Source organism: Cryptotermes secundus, unplaced genomic scaffold, assembly GCF_002891405.2.
Source record: "Cryptotermes secundus unplaced genomic scaffold, Csec_1.0 scaffold267, whole genome shotgun sequence".
Classification (NCBI taxonomy): Eukaryota; Metazoa; Arthropoda; class Insecta; order Blattodea; family Kalotermitidae; genus Cryptotermes; species Cryptotermes secundus.
The window spans coordinates 561,888-582,009 of record NW_019733322.1 but is presented as its reverse complement, the minus strand read 5'-3'; the positions used below and the strand labels follow the sequence as shown (position 1 = coordinate 582,009).

General features: G+C 38.1%; 1 protein-coding gene across 6 annotated transcripts in view; it reads left to right on the top strand.

Annotated features, from left to right (window-relative positions):
* The window catches only part of LOC111867939 (serrate RNA effector molecule homolog), a 62,653-nt gene that overhangs the window by 39,701 nt on the left and 2,830 nt on the right, over nt 1-20,122 (top strand). For 4 of the 6 annotated variants that reach the window (XM_023858177.2, XM_023858174.2, XM_023858176.2 and 1 more), the window contains 6 exons: nt 382-519; nt 805-935; nt 8,412-8,565; nt 10,105-10,238; nt 12,766-12,894; nt 13,148-13,289. In XM_023858177.2, the coding sequence (XP_023713945.1) occupies nt 382-519; nt 805-935; nt 8,412-8,565; nt 10,105-10,238; nt 12,766-12,894; nt 13,148-13,229 (768 nt within the window). In that variant the 3' untranslated portion in view covers nt 13,230-13,289. Of the gene's footprint in view, nt 1-381; nt 520-804; nt 936-8,411; nt 8,566-10,104; nt 10,239-12,765; nt 12,895-13,147; nt 13,290-20,122 lie in introns of those variants that run through there. The other 2 variants (XR_002843427.2, XM_023858175.2) reach the window with 1 other exon arrangement.

Here is a 20,122-nt window from a genome sequence, read left to right as displayed (position 1 = left end):
TCTAGTTTTGGTGCATAGCAGTTGGTCATCTTCACTGTACGTGAAGCCCAGCTGGAACTATTATATTTCTCATAAATGGCTCATCACACAAAAGATTGGTACAAAACATAATACTAGATCTCATAAGGTCCTCAACTGTTATTTGAAACATTCTTTGGTATGTGATATTTAATTAAACACAAGGAAAAACAATGTCCCACTGCAGTGCAAGTAGCTTTGCGACAGTAGCCTTGTCTCATCAATAAATATGGCCAGAATCACAGTGAGTACATTTGGAAAGTATGTGTGCTCTGTTGGGACACACCTTTCCAATACTGTTGAATTGAAATATGACTGAAGTGTGTGTTGCAAATGTTGGATCATTTTCTTTCCGCTTTGCAGGTGCTGGACCGTTTATTGTTCTATCTACGTATCGTCCACTCTGTGGATTATTATAATCATTGTGAGTATCCAAATGAAGATGAGATGCCAAATCGATGTGGCATCATGCATGCAAGAGGTATTCCTCCATCATCAAAGGTAAGCCACTTGTGTAAGATTTGCCAAGTTGTATCTAGTTAGCTATATTGTCTTTCATGTGGATTCTTCTAATCTATTTAGTTGCTTCCGTACTTACTAGTGACATTGAATATATTATCAAACGTGCCGTAACTTTTCCATTTATGCATCCTTTCATCTGTGGCCTTTCCTCCCCCATCCCTAGACATGTTACTCATGAGGTTTTGTGCCTTTGTGTCTCAAAAAGAAACTTACACGTCATTGATATTTGTTGCATGATGATTGTGAACTTGGTTCCTTTTATAGTTGCAGGTAACTCAGCAGGAGATCAGCGATTATTGTCGCACTTTCGAGCAGAAAATTGCTTCCTTTTTGCAACCAGCAACAAAGATTACAGATGAAGAGTACAGCAAGTTAGGTCACAAAGATCCTGATGTGTATCCTTTAAAGTTTGGTTGTGTGAACAGAATTTGTGGAATGTGTTTGCACTTCATTTATCCAGTTTGTTATTTCTTATGCATTTGTGAAAAAGATATGAAGGTCCCTGCTGTTTTACTTCTGGTATAATTTTTTCCTCTATCTTCTGCTTGAGAACCAAGGCATGAATGCCTTACAGTTATTTATGATAATGCAATAGCATGTTGTCCGAACTAATTTTTTTACCAGATCCTCTTGCACGTGTATTTCACTGGTCATCAATGTAGTATCCATCTGAATGTCTATATTCTAATTTCTGTCCCTACATCCAGAGCTGCCCATCCCGAAATTTCGTAGATTTTCGTTCTGCACACCAGATAGTTTCGAACTCCATGTCCAGACTTAATCTAATCCCTACTCTACCTTTGTTCTAAACACCCCCCATGTTATGTAAAACTAGCCATAAGCATTCTGAATTCATTCATTCAGTATCCATTGGTGCTCTATTATACTGTGTGTGTGTAAGCAGAATAATACATGTTCTGCCAAGTTTAGAATCTTACTATAAATACAGCCATCTACCCAAATCATTCCAAGTTACTGAGGTTAGGTACTTTGGATGAAGTTTGTATTTATCAATTTCCCATCAACATTTCAGTAACTTTATGCTGACCATTGTGTAAATCCTCCCACTTGCATTGGTGTGGGTAGGTCACATTGCTTCAATAAACCTTCCCTTTCTCATAACAGATCTCTGTACATTGTTATAACCTGTTCCCATTGTTTCAACTAACCATTTCTGTCTCATGTCGCTTTCCATTCATTGTTAAAGTCTGATATAGTAATTTGTTTTGGGAGGAGTCCTGTTAAAATCGTCTCAGCCTTGACATCAGCACTCCCGATGGAGACAGTTCATTGTTTTCCTCAGTCCCTCCAGACAAATGCTGCGATAGTATCTTGACTAGGCTACAACTGCTTCCTTCCACATCTTTCCCATCCTACCATCTAATTCTGTATAGTCTCAATACTGGAAGAGTCGTTGAGTTATCTGTGGGAAAAAAAGTGACTATTACAAATTCAGTTTAATTACTTCCAACATAAAAAAGGTAAGTTTGCTTAATTGATTAAGAACCATGCCACGAAAATGTATGGTGGAGTGGAGGTATAGCTAATGGTGTTGAGTCTATCAGTTTTTGTACTGTATGAAGGAAAACCTTAAACCGAGAAACATTGTTTCCAGTTACTTAGAATTTACATAATAGAAGACAAGTGCCCAATTCTTTTAGTTCCCTCCACAACAGTTTAAATTTAATTCTTCATTCACACACACTACTTCTGTCCACAGTGCAATGGAAGTATATTTTATGAATGAAGGCTATATTAATGCAGCAGGATGCTTAAATGAGTACTACTCACGTGAAGAACCCTGTGACGAAAAACAGAAGCATGATCACTTCTGATTAATACAATCTCAACTGTTAATCTGAGGGCTCAACATGTTAAACCTGTGGTGTCATATGTGTTGTTATGTGTGTATTTTTCAGTACAATGATATTGCTGAATTCTCTTCACAGTTGAACATTGAATGATACATTAATTTGTTTTGGTATGTGGTGTAACTCAAACCATGTAATGTTCCTTGACATAACTTTTCCCCCAATTTAATGTTGAGTCTTCGATTTTGGTGAGGTTGTAGTAGTGGTTGAAGAAGTGGGTTGGAGTGATTTTCTAGTTTGTTGAAGTACCTGGTGCTGTTTTCTCGGATCACTTCTGTTATGTAAGGAGTTTATAGATCTGTATGTAGGGTGTGGTTGGATACATACCATGGTGCATTCGTGATGGTTCAGAGTATTTTGGACTAGGCATGCTCGTTGGATTTGCTGGCACAGCCCCAGAGTTCTATGCCATATGTCCATATAGGCTTGATGACTGTTTTGTAGATTAGTAACTTGTTTCCGATGGAGAGGTGGGATTTTGTTCCTGTGAGCCAGTTGGGTTTTTTGATACGTCTGGTTTCTTTTCTTGATTATGTGTTGTCTCCAGTTTAGTTTGTTGTCAAAGGTTAATCCTAGGTATTTGACCGGTTCTTTTGGTTGTATGTTGATGTGATTTATTTGCACTGGGGGGCACGTGCCTTTTCAGAGGGTTGTTTGTGTGGACTTTGATTCGTTTACCTTGATTTTCCATTTGTTTAGCCATGCTTATATGAGGATTAGATGTTCTTGCAGATGCGAGGAAGCTGTGATTGGATTGTCGTGGCTAGCGAAGATAGAGGTGTCATCTACAAAAGTACCTATTGCCCTTTGTTTGGGTTATTTTTATTTATTTTTTTTTTATTATTATTAGAGCATGTGTGTAGAGGTGTATAATAGTGGGCTTAGTAAGCTTCCTTGGGGCACCCCTGCGTGTATTGGTAGGCAGTTGGATATTTGCTCATTTATTTTGACTTTGAAAAATCTTCCACTTAAATGTGACTTGAATAAGTTGTAATAATTTATTGGGAAGATTCTTTTTATTTTGTAAAGTAAGCCAGGATGCCAGACTTTGTTAAAAGCCTGGGCTATATCTAAAAATGCTGCTGTGCAGTATTGTTTGTTATTTAGTGCGTTAGTTATGGTATTTGCTATGCGCTGACTTTGTTGGATGGTTGAGTGGGCTCTTCGAAAACCAAACTTGTGGTTTGGTATCCATGTTTGTGGATTTGATTCTTGGTTCTTTTTTGTTGAGTATTAGTTTTTCGAGGACTTTTGAAATTGTGGGTAGAAGGCTTATTGGTTGGTAGGATGTGACGTCGGTTCAAGATCATTATGATTTGGGTGATTTTGAATAGTCCAGTCTAAGTATGGCGTTAAATATATATAGGAGTCTTATTTGGCCTTTTCTTGGTAAATGTTTTAGTATTACGGCTGTGATGTTATCATGGCCTGGTGCCTTTTTTGGCTTTAGAGTGTTTATTGGTGCTTGCATTTCATTTAGGGTAAAGAGCTTTGGTCGTTGGTGTCTTTGTATGGGTTCATTTAGAAAGTAAGTTTACTTCTTGTACTTGATTATTGTTGTGTGGAGTGAATACTTCTTGTAGATGATGTGCAAATAAGTCGGCTTTTTCTTTATCGCTTCTTGCCTGGTTTCCTGGGGGTGATGTGAATTTGCGTGTTGGTGGTAATGCTAATATGGGCTTCCTTTTGATTTTTATTGGTTTCCAGATGGAACTGTCTTGTCTTGTGAAGCTTGCGATATAGTTCTCGAAAGATTCGTTCTTTAATTCTTGTAATTGCATGTTGAGCTTATTGCTAATTTTGTTGTATTTTGCTCTGTTTTCCGAAGAGTAATTCATCTGCCAGGTTGATCTAGCTCTTTTCTTTTCGGCTATTAATGTCTTATTCTTAACGGTATGTTATATGTAGGGTTCTTTGGATCATTTATGGGGTTTGCTGTTTTGGCGGCTTCTTGTAGTAGGGTGATGAAATTTTTGCATTCATTTTCTATGTTGGTTGGTTCTTTCAGCTTAATTTTAAGTTTTGTGTTGTCTTCTATTATTTTCCTGAAGAGATTCCAGTTTGTTTTGGAGTTGTAAAGTCTGGGCTTTGATTTCCTTAGTATAACTGATGTGCTTATTGTTGCAATGATTAGAGTGTGGTCCGATGTTAGGTCAAGATTTGCATTTGCGTTTGTGTAGTTAGGAGAGATGCTGTTTGTTATGAAGAAGTCTAGTAAGTGAGGAATTTTATTTCCATCGGTGGGCCAGTATGTTGTTGTTGCAGTTGATATGATGGAGTAATTTTTATTTTGGTTTGTCTTGTATAGTTCTCTGCCTTTTGTTGTTATAAGTCTTGAGCCCCAAAATGCGTGCTTGCTGTTGTAGTCTCCGCCAGCTATAAATTTTGTACCCAGGGTTTGAAAGAATGACTCGAAGTGGTTTCTCTTAAAGTTATAGTGGGGAGGGCAGTAGACTGCGGTAATGGTGAAAGCATAAGGAAATGTTTTGACTTTCATGGAAGTGTCTTGTATGTGATGTTTTTCATATTTTGGCAGTTCATGATGTTTGATTTTTTCATTGATTAGGATTGCAGTGCCTCTGTAGGCTGTGTCTTCGGGGTGGTTTGTGTGGTAAAGCTTGTATCTGGGGATACTGAAGTAGCTTCTTCTGGTGAAGTGGGTTTCGCTGATTAGTAGGATGTCGATGGAGTTTGTGTTTAGAAATATTTTTATATCTTATTGATGATTTGGAAGTCCATTGGTGTTCCATTAGGCTATTCTTAGGAATTTGGCCATTTATTTCATCTTGTTGAAGTGTGTTCTTAGCATGTTTAGTACCATAGTAGTTTGTTCTATTAATTGTTGAATTAAATTTTTGAATTCATCTAGGAATTTTGCTAGTATATTAGTTGTTTCTTCTGTTTGGGATAAATTTCGCTTTATGATTTCTGCACAGCTTCTGGGTTGAGTTATTTCTAAAGGTTGTATATTTCTCATGTAGGATTCATTTGTGTAGATTGCTGGAGTACAGGGTCTTTGAGTAAAACTTCTGCTGCTACCTGTGGTTAGCTTACGAAAGTGTTCACATCCTCTGTAGTTTGCAGGGTGATTTCCTCCGCATAGTGCGAATCTGACTGGTGTTTCCCTTGTCTTCTTGCAGTCTGTCGTGTTGTGTGGGCCGCCGCATTTGACGCATACATATGGCTTGTTGCAGTATGTCTTTGTATGGCTGTACTGTTGACAGTCTCGTACATTGGATTGTGTTTGTTCTGTTTGAGTGGGGAGGTTCTATTTTTACTATTCTATTTTGGAGTCCTGTTATTTCATAGATCTTTTTGTTGTTTTGTGCTGGCTCTTTAGTAGCTTTATGGTATATGTTGTTTATATTTCTCAGTCTGTGTCCTAGTTCAGCTAGTTCTTGTTTTATGTCTTCTATTTTTGTTGATTGATGAAAGTATCTAATTACTATTCTATATGCTCATTCTTCCTTCAGTTGGTAAGTGTGGTGGTATAGTTTTTGTTCGTTGAATTCTCTGGTCATTTTTTTGTAGGTTTCTGGAGTTTCACAATTTATTTTGACAATGAATCTCGTTGTTAGATCTATTTCTGTTAAATTTTAAACGTGAGTTGCACCATGTAAGAAGGGTAATGAAATCAGTGGAATGTGTAGCATGTAAGAGGAAATGAGAATGTATACAAAATTTTGGTTGGAAAACCTCAGAGCACTGAACCTGAGTTTGAGGCTTTGTTATCTGACATAATGTATGAGATCTTATCAAAAAATATTGAGTCTGAGTTCATGTTAGAGAAATTGCACTGCACAAGGATGTGGCTGTGATGAATATGTCCTGACTTTTTTTTTCTAGTGTGGTGGGACTAAGTCCCTTGTACTGTGGCCACTTCTGGCCTATTGTACCAGGCTCAGATGATAGGTGAGGGTGATTGTGGAGCAATTGGTGGAATGATTGGTAGAGGAAACCGAAGTACTCGGAGAAAACCTGCCCCAGCGTCACTTTGTCCACCACAGATCCCACTTGACCAGACCCGGCATCGAACCCGGGCCGCCGCGATGGGAAGCCAGCGACTAACTGCTTGAGCTATGGCATGGCCTGTCCTGACATGTTACTACATGTCAGGTATATTTACAGCTTATTACATTGCTTCAGTTGTTATGGCTCATTTAACTATTAATGTGTCTTTGTCACAAATTCATTTCATGATGCCCTAGACTGCAGAACAGTCTCTGTGCTTTAGGAGGATTGGAAGGATGGCAACTGGTATGTAATTGACATGGATACCATTTAGAGATGCATTGGTGAATCAGGCACTAAATTTTGAGCAGTTCCTTTCTTCTGAAGAGAGATGTATTTACGAAGGAAGTGAAGAGCATCAGTTGCCCCTTTCTTCCAGTAGAAATACTGAATCAATAGCTGAGTGCACAACTTTGTGCCCTAGGGGTAGTAGTTTGTTATGGTCCTTGTCAGGCTGTTTGAAACAGATATTTGGAAATAAGAGTTCAACCATTTTTGTTCCATGGTTGCAGAAAGAAATAAGCAGTTTTATGTGACTTCTAACCTGTTATGCAGAAACAAATGAAAATTTTTATAGTCTGGATTCAGGAACCAAGATCTTCTGTGTGAATCTTTAGGACTGCATTTGTTTGGGACTGGATTAGGATGTGCTGTCTTCACTTAAAAATTCTGATTTGGTCTGTGTCCTCCATGTGAAAGTCATTGATAAATAGATGACAAAATGGTCTTGTTATGACCCTGAAATTAACCAGTAATCACCACAGTGGTGGTCCTCTTCCTCACCTACACACCCAGCAAAAGGATGCTGAGTGGGCAGCAGAGATTGTGATGATGATGTTTGTTTCCTTCTATTATGAGGGTGTTGTGTGCCATGCTTCATAACTTTGTGTCATTATTTGTATTTGCAAGTGCTGAAATATCTTGCTGATGTTCATCATAAATAGCCATTAAATTAGGAATATGATGTGGTAATTTGCAAATTCACCATGATTATACACCTGCCCTCTCATCGCAGTGTGTGCACGAGTTGTTATCCTAATACAGTATTCCACAGCTGAGACACCCTTCCTGTTTACCACATCTGTCTCTGCCACTTCTTCCTGTTTCCTGAACTTAAGAAAATCTTGAAGGGCAAAATATACTTAATAATGTGGAAGCATCTGAATGCAGCTCAGTGGAGCACATTTTGGCAGTTTGAGGGGAGCTTTCGGTGCTGGCAGGAACTGGGGAACTACTGTATATTTGCTGAAACATACAAAACAATTTGGAAAATTATAGGCTTTAGGTAGTTGACAGGAAGATAAAATGTTCTGAACGAAATCGGAAATTCTCTTAATATTGATGTGAATGTAATGTTGATTTGTTGCTCTCATTCCAAACTGTTAATTTTGCCAAATTTTCAAATGATTTATTAGTTATCCATATATTATCATTGTGAAGGGACACGAATATATATTGGAATTTTTGTGTGTATTTTTGTCTCTATCTTCTTACCAACATCTAATACAGATTCTCAGTCGGCTGCGTAAAACCCAGAATTTTGATTTGTAGAGCTTCACATCAATATATAAAGACCTTGGGGCACACCCCTCTAATAAAAGGTGTAGGTTCCTGTGACAGTGATTATGAACAGTTCTCTATTGCAGGATGTAATGCCAAGTTAGCCAGCATTTCAGAAGAACATATTATTTCCATCTTCAGGGAAGAAGTGTGAGGCAAGTGAGAATTCAGCATGAAGCAGAAGATAGAATTTCTCATTATTATTCTCATGTATATGCTTTTTGACTTGATCTCACCATAAGCACTTAGTATCACCATATATGTGCAATTAGACATCTGCGTCCCATCTCCGCAAGAACAAGTTTATGGATCCCAGAATAATACATTTTGAATTCAGATGAGGTGGCAGATGTATTTTTTGCTCATAAAAACTATGTAACATAATATGCAACTTGGTTTTGAATGGTTTTCCTTAACTTACAACTTCAGTGAGGTAGAGAAATTCATCCAAGCAAATACACAGGAATTAGCTAAAGACAAGTGGTTGTGTCCACTCTCAGGAAAGAAGTTCAAGGGGCCCGAATTTGTACGGAAGCACATATTCAATAAGCACGCGGAGAAAGTTGATGAAGTGAAGAAAGAGGTAAGAGTCTTACTCAGTCAATTATTTATAAGAGAAAACGCTTCATACATATGTCAAGTTTTCCTGTGCATAATTAATTAAGCACCATGCCATGAAGATTTGGGCTCCAATCATTCTTAACTTTAGCACTGGATGGGGTGAGTGGTTGGCTTCATGCCTCTGCTACATTACCTCAGGGAAGGAGCCCTTGGTACCCATTATGTAGGAGGTTGGGAGGGTCCGACAGGACACTGAAAAAAAGAAAAAATCTCTTATGCCTGTTGGTAATCAGAGCCCAATTCCTAGCTCTGCAAAATAAATTGAAATTGTATTTATTGAAGATTAGTGGAAAAATGGGAGTAATTTTATAAAATAGAGTTATCTCATAAGCCATGTAACAAAAAATGGGGGAGACACAGATGCCAAGGTGATCCCACAAGTTTCCTAACAAAATGGGGGGGGGACACTGCAATATGATCTCGTAATCATTTTTTTGTNGTTTAGTTTATTGAAATATTTTAATAATTTATTTACTAATATTTCATATATAAATTTACATAATAATTATTGAAAGTATAAAACTGTTGTAATCAACAGACATATTTACATATTATATTGCCAGATGTTATTGCTGAATCTTACAGTAAACAATATACTGTATGTCCAAAAAGTATCCGACTTTATTTTTTTCCACTGTAAGTAATGGCCAGAGGGGTGGGGAAACTGAGCGTAGTGGTAGAAGGGACTTTCATGTGCATGCATGATTTTTTGCTGACTCGCAACACTGCCGGATGCGTCTGTGGCTGCCAGATAGCGAAGTGGTGTAACACGTGTTCATCGCATTCTCGTTTCGCTCAAGATGACAGAACACTTGGAGCAGTGATACTGCATTAAGTTTTGTCAGAAACTTGGGGTATGACCCGGAAACCAAGGTCCAGGCATCCCACATCCCCGAGGCCCAAAAGAGCACGACAGGTTCGGAGCAATTTGAAGGTGATACTGACTGTTTTTTGCGATTACTGGGGTGTTGTGCATCATGAGTACGCACCACTAGGCCAGACTGTCAGTAAGGAGTACTACCAAGAAGTCCTCTGCCATCTTCGTGATGCAGTTCAGCGCAAGAGACCAGAGCTGTGGGACACACGCAACTGGCAGCTGCATCATGACAATGCCCCAGCTCATTCATCACACTTGATCCAGGGTTTCCTGGCCAAGCACGGCCTTCTGCATGTTCACTAGGCTCCCTACTCTCCTGACATGGCTCCTTGTGATTTCTGGCTGTTCCCGAGATTGAAGACACCTCTAAAAGGCTGCTGTTTTGACAGCCGCGAGGACATCATACAGAACGTGATGGTGCAGCTGCCCGCCATTCCAAAAGAAGCCTTCCAGAATTGCTTCCAGCCATGGAAGGACCGCTGGGCTAAGTGAGTGGAGTCACAAGGGGCCTACTTTGAAGGCAGTTAGGTATTGTAACCACCCTGATGCAGAACTTTTTTCCCTGCCCAAGGTCGGATACTTTTTGGACAGAGTAGTATATATTTCGCTTTCATGTACTTCCAGGTTGAATACTTTAACAATTATCTACGGGACCCAAAACGACCTCAGTTGGCTGAACATCCTGGTAATCGTCACCAAAGAAAAGATGGGGCCAGTGAACGGGAGAGCTTCTCAGCTCCTGCACCATATGTACCACAGTAAGTTGACTGCATTGGTGCTGTTTGTGTGAATTGTTTTCTGTGTGTAACATATTATGGGTTTACATATGCGATACCTGAAATGGGTAAGAGCAGTGATTACAAAACCATATTCTGCAGAACCCCAGGGTTCTGTGAGGTTTTCTTAAGAAATATTAGCAATTAATTTGTTTAATGGTGAATTTGAGTGTGATTGCAAACTTAAAAAATAATATTCCACTATAAATTGCAATTCAAACGGTGGTTTATAATGTAAAGCAGATTTGTTAACACTAACATTCTGATTTAGGAGTGGAAAATAAGATACTAAATGCTAAAGAAATGTTAAATCTTTTGATAAATCTGCATAATGACATGGTTTTCACAGACAGTGGATTGGATAATCTGTGTTTTGGGATATGTGCCTCCTGAAGAAGATAAAAGTATGAGGACGCAGAATTTTCATATTATTGATGAAATGAAAGTAGTATGACCTTTTCTATTTATTTTCCCCCGTTTCAGTGTTTTTATTCTACATATTTGCAGGAATATGTGACAAAACTCACAATATCCAGGTTCTCCTTTAGATGTACAGTAGGAAACAGAAAGCAGATGAGTTGAATTTTTATATATATTGTGACACATTAAGCCATTGTTGGGCAGTGGGATGTGGAGTGAGTTACCACGAAGAGAGACTCTTGACAAACAGTCGGTTGCCAAGTTATGCAACAGTAAGGAAAGCAGTGTTTCTCCATGCTGTGCTGAGCCAAAGAGCGCTGGTTGCTACCCAGCAATAAACAACTCTCGGCAGCGTTGCCAAGATGCCTCTGTAGACCCAACGTCATGCCACAGTGAAGCAAGCTGCAATTTTCACCTGTCCAAGTCTGGGTTTATAGGAGAGACAGGAACGCCTAAGGAGTTCAGTTGAAATGTAGCAGCTGCCGAAGACAGTGTTAGTCAGTATTTGGAGTATTCAGGAGTCAGCAGAACAGAAGTCAGTTTGTGTTTGACCTTTGAAGAAATCAGTCAGCAGTAGTCAGTCTTCAGTTTGACTTCGACTATAGCAGTTAAGAGTAGTTGAGAGTGGCGGAAGCAAGTGAAGTGGACCAGGAATACAGAAGGTCATCTGTGAGGATGTCAGCTGTGATTTATAAGACTATGTGTGCAGTGGATTATTAGGTTATGTAAATCAACGACATCACTGTATCTGAGTGTGAGTAAGAGAGTGTGTGTAACCAAGCTGTTAATAAATCCAATCATCCGAACTAGAATCCGTCATTTCATCACGCTTACCCTCCTACACGTGTCAATATATTAGATGAAATTTAGAAACATTAAGAAGCTTTGAGAAACTTTTGAATTTTCTAAAATGAACCAAGCTGTGTGTAAATATTGAGAGGGTTTAGTTTCTTTTCCACCTCAAAATTTGACATACAATTTTCATATACTCTGCTGCCTCATAACATCTTTGTCACCAAATTTCACAAGCTTAATTTCTGCTGCTAACACATCTCTTGCCTTTGAAAACTGTGTTACAGTACAGATTCACGGATCACTGTTCCAGTCGAGAAGTCAAGTTCAGCTGGTTTGTACACACAATAACAGTAGATGGTGGATCAACATACAGTGTTACCAGCAGTGATAAATAAATCCCACCAACATAGTGTCAGTCCTATAGTTGCAAGATCATATGCCTTGCAAATTTAATTTCTGACTGCTATTCATAACTTAGTGCTTTGATATCATCTTCCCCCATATGGTAAAATGTATTTTTAAAATGCAAAATAAAATTAACATTCATAATGTGCATATATTAACAGTCTTCAAGTGCGCACAATCCCATCTACCACTTCTACACTACATGTTTTGGCAGTATGCTGCCATCTTCAGGTGTGTCAATCCGTCAACTATTTCACTGCTTGCCTTTATATGTCCATTTACAAATAATATTAAATTTATATACGTCCTTATATAATAATAAAGTTTATGTATTTAAAACTTGTTAAAGCCTGTTATCTCATATGTCATATTTTTAAATTCGTGTGTATTATTAATCATCCACATGGGGGTCGTTCTTCTTGTTTTTCTAATGTTGTGTGTATATTGTGTCTTATGATGTGTTCTTTGTTGTGGCTGAGTGCGTTGTATCGTTGGAATGATACAACGCATGCAGCGTTTTAATCTATATATAAATATATAAACTTTATTATTATATAAGGATGTATACAGATTTAATATTATTTGTAAATGGACATATAGGCAAGCAGGGAAATAGTTGACAGATTGATACACCTGAAGATGGCAGCATACTGCCGAAACATGTAGTGTAGAAGTGGTAGATGGGATTGTGCGCACTTGAAGACTGTTAATATATACACATTATGAATATGAATCAGTGCAACAGGACGCTAAAATACAACATAAAATTATCATTTTGCATAAAAATCATTACTTTATATGAGGGACCTAAAAATATATACATTTTGAATAAATGTTATGTTCTTGTCATGAAATTCGGTATATAACCATTATCACATGTTCCTTTCAGTTATCAGTACAATTATGGAGGCCGACATGCAGGATATGGTGGTCACAACTATGGTGGTGGCTATGGTTACAACACAGGTTACAACCAGGGATACTCTCGTCCCAGTAGAGGGGGCTTCAATAGGGGCAGGTATGTAAATTCTTTTATTTCAATATATTTTGTATTGCTTGTGTTCACTTAAGATTTTATAATAAGGATCATATGAATTCCAAAATGAAGTCTTTTGTCCCCTTCAGTACCTTGTACGTCATATATATACACACTTGCGGCTTTGTTTCAAAATTTATTTCCTTGTAACCTCCAGTTATAGTTAGGAGTATAACAAAATTCTGTTACGTTTTGTTATTAATAGGTAGGGCCCTTCTGTCTCTTCATTTTTCAGGTTTTCATCAAATGATTCTGCCAATCGACCAGTTATAGCTTATAGTGATCTAGATGTCCCAGACATGCCAGAAATCATCTGATAGTGTCACTGAAATGTATTATTAGTATATATACAGTACAATAAAACATATTTCTGTTTAGTTTTATGTGTTTCCCCATTCTAGTAACTAGCTTTTATGCTTGCAGTTCCATCAGTCGGATACAACATGATCATGTATCTCTTTAGTATTTAAATGTCAGTCCCAGTCCTCTTCAGATAGTAGATTTTATAGCCCAGACAAGTACCCAGATTGGAAAACAGGCGCTAAACATAAGAAGAGAGATTGTACTGCCAAATTGACCATCAAGATATGTTACGTAGATGACCAGATTTTGATTGTATATCATCATATATGCGTTGGTAATAAATCGTTTCAAAACATATTGGAAAGTAGTTTCAATAAAGGGTTTTTCCCCACCGTTAATACAGAAAACATATGACAAGTGAAATGGATGTGCATGGTGAAAGAAATTATTGCCTTGAACCTTATCTTAGATGAGTGTTATTTTGGTGCACCTTCTCTATCTTTTGAAGTAGGTTTTATGTTTTTGTTGCCCAGAATATTATTTCATATATAATAAATTAATTTACAGTGTTTAAACTTATTGAACAATAATTAATAAAATCAGTTAGTGTGGGTGGCAAGATGGTTAAAATTAAATTCTTTGTGGTTTATTTGCATCAGTGTGTGTTTCTGCAGATACTTTTCCTTACATTATACACTACAGATAAGAGTCTGTGACTCTAATTATTGCTGGCATGTCTAAATATGGCTCTTCACAGTACAGTTTGTTTGCACTATAAAGATTAATATCATCATGCAGAATTAAAATCAAAGAGAAACCAAGATCACCACATTGAACATTTTCAGTTAAAAGGTATGCATGAGTTTGTATGAAATAATTTGTTAAACATGTCCATCTTCCAAGGATGCAGGGTTTATAACATAGCCTTCCCAGTTCTGAGGGGTGCAGTACTGTAACTGGAAACAGATCACTTGGTTAGTCACACCTCTAAATGTGAGAATGAAAAGAAGTTGCTGGTTATGAAGTAATTAGTTTCCTAGATGGGTAAAATATTGCCAGGTAGAATTTGTGGATCACAACAAATTTGTCCACTGACAATGACAGGTGGGCACGTGCCAGCTGATAAATGTTGGCACTCATGTGGAGACTACCCTGCCACAAGAATTCCATCCCACTTCAGCCTCGGGCTGTATTATTCTGACAACCCCATCAAGATTCACACCACAGTCCATATGACTTAAAATTAACGTATAACATGGAATTATAAATATGCCCTGGTGTGAGTGAGTGGATCTGTAAGGTAAAGCTAAAGTTGGTAAAGTTGTCCCTGTGCTTAACTAATTAAGCACTACGCCATGAAGGTGTATGGGGAAGTGGCTGTATAGATCCACATTTTCTTGACCTCAGTACTGGTTGGAGGTGAGTGGGCAGCTTCATGCCCCAGCCGCTTTACCTCTGGAGAAAGGGCCCCCGGTACCCATTGGATAGGAGGTTGGGTGGACCCCAGAGCCGGTCTGGAGATCTTGGAGAAGGGAAAGTTCTTGACCCTACCAGGACCCGAATTCCAACCCCTTAGTCATCCAGTCCATAGCCAGTTGCTATACTGACTGCACGGTCCTGGCTGTTACGAATCTGTAGAGGCAACAGAAATATAAAAAATTTATATGTAGTGTAAGAATGTAGGGCACAAAAGTATCATATAGGAACACTGTAAAAACATTCAAGAAAATTAAAAAAAAAAATGGTTTTCTTTGTATTATAAGACAGACGGTAAGACTGTGTATTAATTCACATACTTATTTGCAATTTATTCAGACACACTTCATTTATTATATTTTAGTTTTGCCCATTTATATATCTTTAGTATTCCATGCATTACAGCATAAATTTTAATAATTTTATGTTTTGGCATCTGATGATGACTGCTTGACACTTTCCAATCTGAAGGTAGCAAGAAGGTCTGGTATGAACTAATCACCTGCATTCTTTTCATTACCTATTTACTATTTGATAACAACATGAACTACATAAATAACCCTGTATTCAGCAGTTCTGCTGTTGCATGTGTGTTCGTTGCTGTGGGAATGTGTTTACCAAGCCATTGACTAGCAATGATGGGGTGAATACACAAACAGCAGGGTGATCACATAAACCTCATTGTATTTTTATCAAAACAAGAGAATCAGGCAAAAAATGAAACTAGTTTTAGCATAGTTTGTATGATGGTTAATCCCAAAATGATGAATGAGTGAAGAAAAACTCGTGTTCAGTCTCAACCTTGGCACTGGGTGGAAGTGAATTCTCAGCTTCACACTACTGCCCTTCTCCAGGGACCCATTAGATAGACTGGGTTGGTTCCAGAGCCAGTTTGAATGCTGTAGGAAGTAAAAAGGTCCATGGTCCTGCAAGAAATTGAACTCCTGTCATTGAACCTGTAGTCACGTACTGATTTAACTTGTCACAGCTCTTAAATTGTAAATTAAACAAATATTGTTTAGCAGAATATTTCACTTACAGCTTCTGCAAACATACAAGAAACAAATTTGTAGTTGTTAACAAGAAGTATTTATTTCTGTTTTGGCACAATAATGTAGTTGGTTGAGGCACTATGGTACAAGCTGAAAGGTTGTGGGTTCGATTCTCAGTGAGGTCAGTGGATTCTTCAGTTGAACTAATTCTTCCAGCGGCACTGTGGCCCTGATATTGGCTCAGCCTCTAACAGAAATGAATACCAGGAATCATCCTATGGCTAACTGGCAGCCAACATCGTAAGACTGATAACCTCACCGCTTTCCGATTGTCTAGAAAATATGGGAGCCTCGATGTCTTACAACCCTATGGGTCTCCATGGCCTGTTACAGGGATAGCTTTACTTTTTTTAGTTAAATGTTTACATAATTCATTATAATTTCACTTTGTGAGGATTAGGCACATCACAGTATTTTTCAGTCATATGAAGTTCAGTAGTTACCCAAAATGCTGGAATAAACATTGTGTTTGAATAGAGATAAGTATGGCAGGGGACATTTAATTTTATTACTTTCTTGTATGTTAAGTGTGACACAAAGGCATTTGTAGTCTTCGGAGGCAAAAGCTGTTAAGATTTGCATTGAGGTCCATATTTTCCTGCAGTATTATGATGTCATTCCCTTAAAATTCTCTTTTACAAAAGTGGAAAAAGAAAGTTGTCCCTCTTCTTAATTAAACACCATGCCATGAAGATACATGGAGGTATACCTCAACACCTTGGCTCTTGATGGAGGTGAATGGTCGGCTTCATGCCCTGGATGTTTTTCCCCTAAATAAACCCGGTATCTATTGGATAGGTGGCTGAGTGGGCCTAGAGCCAATGTGGATGCTGTGGAAAACTGAAAAATCTTGTGCCCTGCCAAGAATTGAATCTCGATTCCTTGTTATTCAGCCTGTAGCTTAGTCACTGTACCAAATGAGCTATCGTGGCTGTTTTACAGAAGGAATACACAGTATTTCAGCACATTATTTCAATTACCATGTATAGTAGAAACTCCTGTTGCTTGTTTGGAAAGTAGCTCTGTTTTGTTTCGTGCAAAAGAAAGGAAGAAACTGTCATTTCTGACATGGGTGGGGTAATTATGTTTAGACCAAATGTCAAGGGTTAGTGGTTAGCTCTTGTGTTTCATTCTGGGCCTCTTGTGTCAGTTTTATCTTGGTTTTACTCAGTTAAGACGGAGATTGTGCCTTAAAACAGACAATGATTACTTTGTTGCACATCCTTATTCATTGCACAACAGTTATTACATTTGATGGTGGTGGATTATATAGGTGAGAGAGTACGCCAATAAACCACAAAAAAAAAAAGAAGTAATAATCATATTTTTGGTTGAGTGTGGTGTTCAAGCTAGCGTCTAAAACTGATGATGTGTGAATTAATGTCAAAATTTCACTGGAACATTAATCTCAAAATATTGATTGGATTGAAGTGAACTGGAATGGTCTGATTTTCCTGTGTCTATCATCTATTGAAGTTTTGTATTGCATGTATGGGAACAGAAACTCATACCTGATCAGAATTGTCATAGTTAATATATCTTGTGAAGGAGAGTTCTTAATTAAACTTTTGCAGTACCCAAATCTGAACTCAATAAATTTGAAGGACAATCAGAAAGTGTCTTACATCAGCATGTCACAGGATACCTGGGATATCTGTTATGGATCCTTGTACAAGATCTTGCCATGTTGAGGCTCAGATAAATGGGATACAATAATTAAAATAATTCCTGCCATGTTGCGTTCATAAACATTTCAACATGAGACCCATGAATATACACACTGTATCCCAGTCTTGCAGGAACTCCACAAAATGAATAGGCTTCATATTTATTTAGTTACTATTATTTCCTTAACTCTGCTGGTGATCCTATTTAAGAGTAGAGACATACGTGATGCACGCGGTTTACTCGTCAGATGCCAAAATTCCATGAATGAGATGTCAGTATTTCTGTTACTGTTACTGTTATGTGCAGTGTCGTTTTCTAGAAGAAAAAAGTTCTTGGAAGAACTAGTTCCCCTGCTTCCTTTGATACGATATGGACTGCATAAAAAATTATGCATCAGACAATTCCGTTGTTGCATCTGTAGTTAGTTAGTTAGTTAGTTAGTTATTTAGAGAGGGTGGGTTTCCCCTTGCACTTCGACCTGTAGTGGTCCATTGTGCTTCCCTCCATGATTTCTACCAGTCTCTATATCCTACCAGTATTGGTGCTTACCATCAGCCCCGCCCAGCCAGCGAGACAGGCTCTACTAGCTGAGAGGTATCTATAATGCTTCCCCCATCTACCGGAGGTATTAGTGACTGCTGTTGGGCGGCAAACGTCCACAATTTTGCTCAGTGACCTCCTTTGGAGGTATGAGGTTACTTAGTCCCACCCCACTAGCAATAAAAAAAATAATACTGAACCATTACCTGACAAAAATAGGGGATAAACATACACAGACTGATGGGAGGAGGGATTTATGAAGAGATAGGCTCAGGTGCTGTGATACTAAGTATCATAAAGATTGGTTCAGGCATTCAGAAGCTGATAGGGGGGATACACGGCATAGAGAGTGCATTGGCCTACTTTCATTTTTTCAGAATAAGGAAAGTAGGCTAAAAAGATGCACTTGTGGCCAGTAGGGGTCTGTACTTTATTAATTTCTATCACAAAAATGGTCTCCTGAATCATTCAGAACTGCAGATAAGTATTTCATCCTGTTACATTTTCTCATATTTTGCCTGCTTTATTTTATAAGGAAATATGGTTTTATTTTCAGTGCCCCTTCCCAAAATACTTTTTTTTTATGAATCAGTAGATTTTTATGAAACTTGGTATGTGCATCATCCACCTTTAAATTTATGCCATCTATGATACCAACATGGTGATCATGAGAATGCGTGTAATGGAGGAAACACAAGTACTGGTAGTAGTAAGAGTAGTAGTGCAGAATTCTGAAGTTTTGTGTCAGTATCCTGTTGGAGAATACAAAGTTTTTGTTAAGGTTCTTTTAATAATATGAAACAACATTATAATGATACAAAATCAGCATTTTGTACAGAAATAGACCGTAAGTGTACAAAACTTGTTTAAACATAATAATTACAAATACATCAGTGGTGCAAAATTTTGAGATTGTATTCATCAAATTGAGCATAGTTAGGGACTTTACCTGTTGAAATTACGTGCAGAAATAGGTCAGTAAATTGCAGTTACTAGCCTTATTGCCTAGACTGAAACATTCGAAGGAAATTAAGCTCTGCCTTGAACTTGTTAATTTTTTGTGATGAAACATGTGGGTATGACGTGATATTGCACGCAGATTTTACATATGGTAATATACTGTTGTTCACATTACGAATTATTATTCTGTCACAGAGCAGATTAGCTTCAGAGTAACGTGGCTGAACTGAGCAGTGTGGCATAGCAGTAACACTGTAGATTCATATTCAGAGGGTGCTTGGTTCGAATCTTGGCCAGTACAGTGGCTGTCCTTGGATTTTTCATGGTTGTCCTCAATCTGTCTAGAGAAACACCTTGAATAGTACTTGATTATGCCATGACCATTTTCTTTCACTATCCTTTCCATTTCATCAGTCAACCTTCCATTCAGTGTTACACAGCCAAAATACTGACAACAGTGTAAAACAGCCCACAAAATCATGCCTAATTCATATTTTGGAAGGCACACTTCAACGCCAGGGATCATGTGCTCTTATTTTATTGACATTTGTGTTTACTTCGGTCCTTTTTGGTGTGTGGCTGGGCCATAGTAGGTGAAGAACACTTTCTTTCAGAACTCTCTTCTTGTCCTTCAAAATAGTCGCGCCGTATCCCGTATCACACTATAACTGGTGCAATGGGTACATTGCTATAAAATAGTGAAATCAAGAAAGGAAATGGGTAAATTTTTGTTGAGCAAATTGTAGTGTTATCTTGCACATCTGTGTCATCTTTTTTCCTGTTTGTTTTATATATATTCATAAACAATAATGCCCTGAACATTAGCTTGCCTGAGCTGAGATAGTTGACTGATTAAGGGAAAAATTAATATGTTCATTTCCTGGAAGGGGTAAAATTTTTCTCTTTGCCATTGCATTCGCATGATCTCCCTCTATTGCGGAGGTATTCCATTCCCCCTGTCCACCTACATATGATATGATATATTCAGACTTTGGGACACCTGTACATTTGCGTTAGTTAGTTATTGGAGAGGGTGTGTTTCCCCATGCACTTAGACCAGTATAGGTCCATTGTGCTTCCCTCTATGATATTCTACCAGTCTCTATACCCTGCTGATATTGGTGCGTACCATCAGTCCCGACCGAGCCAGCAAGTTCGGCCTCCACTGGCTTGGCGGTATCTATAATGCTTCCCCCATCTATCAGAGGTGT